This window comes from Numida meleagris, unplaced genomic scaffold (genome assembly GCF_002078875.1).
Source record: "Numida meleagris isolate 19003 breed g44 Domestic line unplaced genomic scaffold, NumMel1.0 unplaced_Scaffold1004, whole genome shotgun sequence".
Classification (NCBI taxonomy): Eukaryota; Metazoa; Chordata; class Aves; order Galliformes; family Numididae; genus Numida; species Numida meleagris.
This window is the reverse complement of record NW_018362791.1, coordinates 1,787-6,370: the sequence shown is the minus strand read 5'-3', so window position 1 is coordinate 6,370 and position 4,584 is coordinate 1,787. Positions and strand designations below refer to the sequence as shown.

Genomic DNA, 4,584 nt, shown 5'->3' with positions numbered 1-4,584 from the left:
GTGTCCTGGCAGATGGTGCCCCAGGTGCCCTCGCTGTACACCTCCACCCTGCCGGCGCAGCGCCCGGGGCCTCCTGCCAGCCTCAGCTGCCGGCTGCCTGCATGGGAGGGTTGGGCTGGGACAGGGGATGGCAGCGTGATGCCCACCGTCATTCCCTGTGCACTCACCTGAGCAGGCAATGGTCAACTCCTTAGGGCTGTGGCTGGTCTTGGTGGCCATCCCTGAGGCATTACACTGTGCCAGGAGCTCCTCGGTGCCCTCACACCGCAGCTCCTGCAGCTCCATGGGGCCTGAGAAGGTGTCTGGCACAGCATAGATTTTCTCAGGCACACCACAGCCCAGCTGCTGGCACGCCACGGTGGCAGTGCCATTGTCCCACAGCCCCACAGACACACGGGCCCAGACACCTGGGAGCGTGGCCACCTCCAGCTGTCCATCGCACCGGCTCTCCCCACCGTGGAGCCGCAGGGGCTCAGTGACACCTGCAATAACCTGGTTGTGCTGTGGGGACCAGCAGTGCTCCCCACCTGCTGGGGGTACTCATGGCCCCGACACCCACCTGAGCAGTTGACGACAGCAGTGTGCCCGGGGGGGCAGGTGGGCTGCCCCAGCACCTCCACAGGGCACTCGCCTGGGTGCTGCTCGCTCCCGCTACAGATGAGGGCATCATGAAGCAGTGTCCCTGTCCCCATCCCAAAATGGCCTGGTGGGGGCAGGGAGACAGCGGAGCCACAGTCCAGGTGGTGGCAGAGGACGTGGGCATCAGGCAGGTCCCAGGCAGTGGCACACAGGGGCCTCCACACCCCTCGAGCCTCCACCTCCACTCGCCCAGTGCAGCTCGAGTCTCCATCAGCCAGCCGGAACCCAGTGTAGGCTGCAGCATAGAGAGGGTGCTGGGGTTGGAGGAGCGAGGGACCCCTGGGGCCTCACACTGCTCAGGGCTGACGCAGACCCACAGCACCAGTACTTACGGGTGCAGATGATGGCAGCAGGTTGAGTGCAGTTCTTGATTTGGGGAGGCTGCTGTATGCACATTGACAGTAGGAGCTCAGTTCCATTGCACTCAAAGGCGCCATCCCAGAATGGCCCCGCTGCTGCTCCAAAATGCCCGGCCCTGGGTAGGGCCAGTGTTGTACCGCAGCCCAGCTCCCTGCAGATGACCTGGGCAGCCATGAGGTCCACGTGGCCATGGCAGACGCTGACCCAGGCCCGGCCCTGCCGCACCTCCAGCCGCCCCGAGCAGGTGCTGTCCCCTCCGGCCAGCCGGGAGAACCCTGCCGGGAGAGGTGGGCTGCTGGGCTGTGGGATGTGGGCAATGGGCTCCCTGTGGTGCCACATGCCCCCGGCTCTCACCTTGGCAGACCACAGTGGCGTTATAATCATGAGTGACGTTGTAGGGACCCCAGCCCTTAATGTTGCAGTCCCAGATGGCCTTCTCGTTCCCATTGCAGTTGATATAGGCCAACATTACTGGACTCCTGACTAGTGAAACTTGCTTGGTAAACTTGGTGTGAGCAGCTGATCCACAGCCCAGCTGCTGGCACACCACCTCAGCATCATTCATGTTCCAGTTATCGTCAGCAACTGTGCCCCAGCATCCCCGCAGCTTCACCGTCACTCTCCCCTCGCAGGGTCCCCTGCCGTCCACCAGCTGCAGCTCCAGTGCCTCTGCATCAGGGACCGGCCTCAGTCCTGACCAGGGGTCCTGGCATGGTATGTGCATCCCAGCCACCCCAGCTCACCTGTGCAGATCACTCCTACATCCCACTCGTGGCCACAGAAGTGCTTGCCCCAGCCATAGTGAGAGCAGTCCTGCAGGGTGGCCTCAGTGCCATCACAGAAGAAGGGATGCAACCAGATGCGTCCCTGGCCCTGCCCGAATGGGGCATATGGGGACGTATGGGCCACCGTGCCACAGCCCAGCTGCCGGCACACCACGCCGGCCCGTTGTGCGTCCCACTGGACGTCGTAGCTGCAGACGGAGCCCCATTCTCCCTCGTGCTTCACCTCCACCCGACCTGCACAGCGCCCACCGCCATCCACCAGCCGCAGCACCTCGCTGCCTGTGGGCACCAGGGGAGGTGGCTGAGCCTGGGGGTGCCCGTCCCATGGCTGCAACCCTGACCCTCTGCTTCCCCTGTCCCACAGCCACCCCCCTGCCCCACAACTCACCCATGCAGAGCTGCACGCAGTAGAGCAGCCCTAGCACCCTGGCAGGCACCATCATGCCCCACAGGCCCAGCCCGCAGCCTGGGACGGGGAGGGGGAGATATAGGCAGCCCCTGCTGGCAGGAGCCAATGGGGATGGCGATGTACGGTGGGAGCCGTTATCAGCAGGTTTATCTGCTGCCTGTCGGGGCCCAGCCTCCAATAACCTGCTTCATGCCCAAATATGAGGCTTGTCTCCGCTTCTGTCATCACGCAGCCCCACAATGGGGGCTCACTGCCTGTGTGTCCCCGAGGTGAGCCACCCTGCACGTACACTGTGTACCCCTGCTGGGGCGGGGGCTTTGCCTATGCAGAGAGGGTCTCCACAGAGACAGGAGTGACCCTAAACAGGGGCCTCCATCTGTACTCTAGTTCCCTCCCTATTATGGTGGGGTCCTAGAGCTGCCATTGAGGTTCCTCAGGCAGTAGTGGGGTGAATAAGGTCCCCATGCTAGCCAGGACATGCACAAGAGGGCCATGCCCGGCCTCTCGCATCAGGCAGTGGGATACAGCACTGGCTGCATCTGGGCAGACACAATCCCTGTGCTCACCCTGCAGCATAACCTGGAGGGGATATTTTCTCCTGTGCAGGGACCCAGGGAGAACACCAACCTCACACAGCTGCTGTGCCACCTGCACAGAAGCGATATGTTGCACAGAGTGATGCTCTTCGACTCGAGTCTGCAGCACGTGGTGAGGGGTCCTGCTTCCCTGCTTTGGTATTGCTGCTCCAGGAGCAGACACAGGGACAGCTGCAGACTGCAGCAGTCCTACGGGTGTCCGGCTGCTGAGGGGACTGTACAGATACCCCAGCTTCAAAGGGAAAGGCACAGGGCTGAGCTGTCCCTGCCTGTGTCCCTGTGTGCTGCTTGGTGCAGGGGAAGGAGGAAGTGTGCAATGGGTGTGCGGACGCTTTCAAAAGCGAAACCCTGCCAGTATGCAGGGCTGGGATGTGGGGCTGCGTCCGGCAGCACTGCAGGCTCAGTGCGTGGCGGCACAGCTCAATGGGCACCAGAAGGTCCTGGGAACACGGCTGTGGGGCAAGGATCCTGCTGAGGGTGCGGGAATGCAATGTGCAGGACAGGGATGCCAGCAGGGTCCTGGGCATTGCTTCTGCCTTATTGTACTCATGTTACAGAGCTCTGGCCCTGCCCTGACACGAGAGCACCAACACGGGCTACCAGCCTTCCGGAGCAGGGCCCATGAGGCAGCAGGAGCCCCAGAGCAGGGCTCAGCAGGGCCAGCCTCCATCTCTGCAGGCAGCACCAGGCGGCACTGCAGCAGGGCTCAGGGCCCAGCTGAGAGGCCCCGGTGGGAAGGCCTGGCCTGCTCGGGAGGGACAAGCGCTGCCAGCCAGGAGGCCGCCATTCCTCCTGGCAGTGGCACACAGCACTGGCATAGAGCAGATGAGGAAGGACAACCTGTTCAAAGACTTAATGAAAACTCCAGGGATGGCTGCTTGGCACCTTCCATCAGGAACATACAGCAGGGATGTGAATCCTGCCCTCAGCCACTGCAGGTCCTTACAGAATACAGGAACAGACAGGTGCAGGAGGTGACTCAGGCCCCTGATACGATGTCTCTTGTTTCAGAGGGAGCTCTTTACCATGTGTCCTCTTCCCACCCACAACAGAGGTGTCCTCAGAAGAGGAGATCCTACCAGCAAGCGCAGGGTGAGAGTCAGCTTACTCAGGTTTGCTTCTCAAAACCTCTGTGCAAAGGCTGTGAATTTGTGTGGAGATACATCCATGTACGATTATCATCTGAATGTCTGTGACTGTTTTCCTTTTCTGTTTGTATATCAAGGGTTTCTCTACAGCTCTCTCCCGCATTGCACACTGGGGGCAGGGTCGGAGTGAACGAACGGCCGGGTGCTGCTCAGCTGCCTGCCGGGTGAAACCACAGCGTGTGGCAGCGTGCCTGCACCTGTGTGCCTGTGGGACACACGGTCCTTGTTATCCTTCCCCTGCAGTGCAGCAGTCATGGGAGAGTCAAGCTCGTCTCCATGAGCTTTCCCACTGTTTCTGTTGTTTCCCCCATGCCATGGGGGAATGCTCATAGACTCAGGTAGAGGAGCACCTGTGTGCCTGTGGGACACGCGGTCCTTGTTATCCTTCCCCTGCAGTGCAGCAGTCCTGGGAGCCATCCCACCTCATCTCCATGAGCTTTCCCACTCTTTCCTTTGTTTCCCCAGTGCCAAGCGCCAAGGCGGGTGTCTCTGAAATCCAGGTTTGCCCCACAGCCCTGAGGGAAGGCTGATAGACTCAGGTAGAGGAGACAAGGCTGGAAGTGAGTTTCCACACAGATTAGGGGTTTTAATAAAGATGAGATACTCATAAGGAAAGAGTTACAGAAAATAATTTTGAAAAAGCTGAT

General features: G+C 60.8%; 1 protein-coding gene across 1 annotated transcript; it reads right to left on the bottom strand.

Moving 5' to 3' along the window:
• Positions 1 to 19: 19 nt before the first annotated feature.
• On the bottom strand, positions 20 to 2,454 carry LOC110390416 (scavenger receptor cysteine-rich type 1 protein M130-like; the record flags this gene model as incomplete). Its single annotated transcript, XM_021381727.1, has 7 exons — positions 2,173 to 2,454; positions 1,743 to 2,063; positions 1,354 to 1,668; positions 972 to 1,274; positions 560 to 874; positions 168 to 482; positions 20 to 97 (listed from the first exon to the last, which is right to left on the bottom strand). Coding segments are annotated over exons 1-7 (1,702 nt in total), but the record flags the coding sequence as incomplete, so codon positions are not given.
• Positions 2,455 to 4,584: the final 2,130 nt, after the last annotated feature.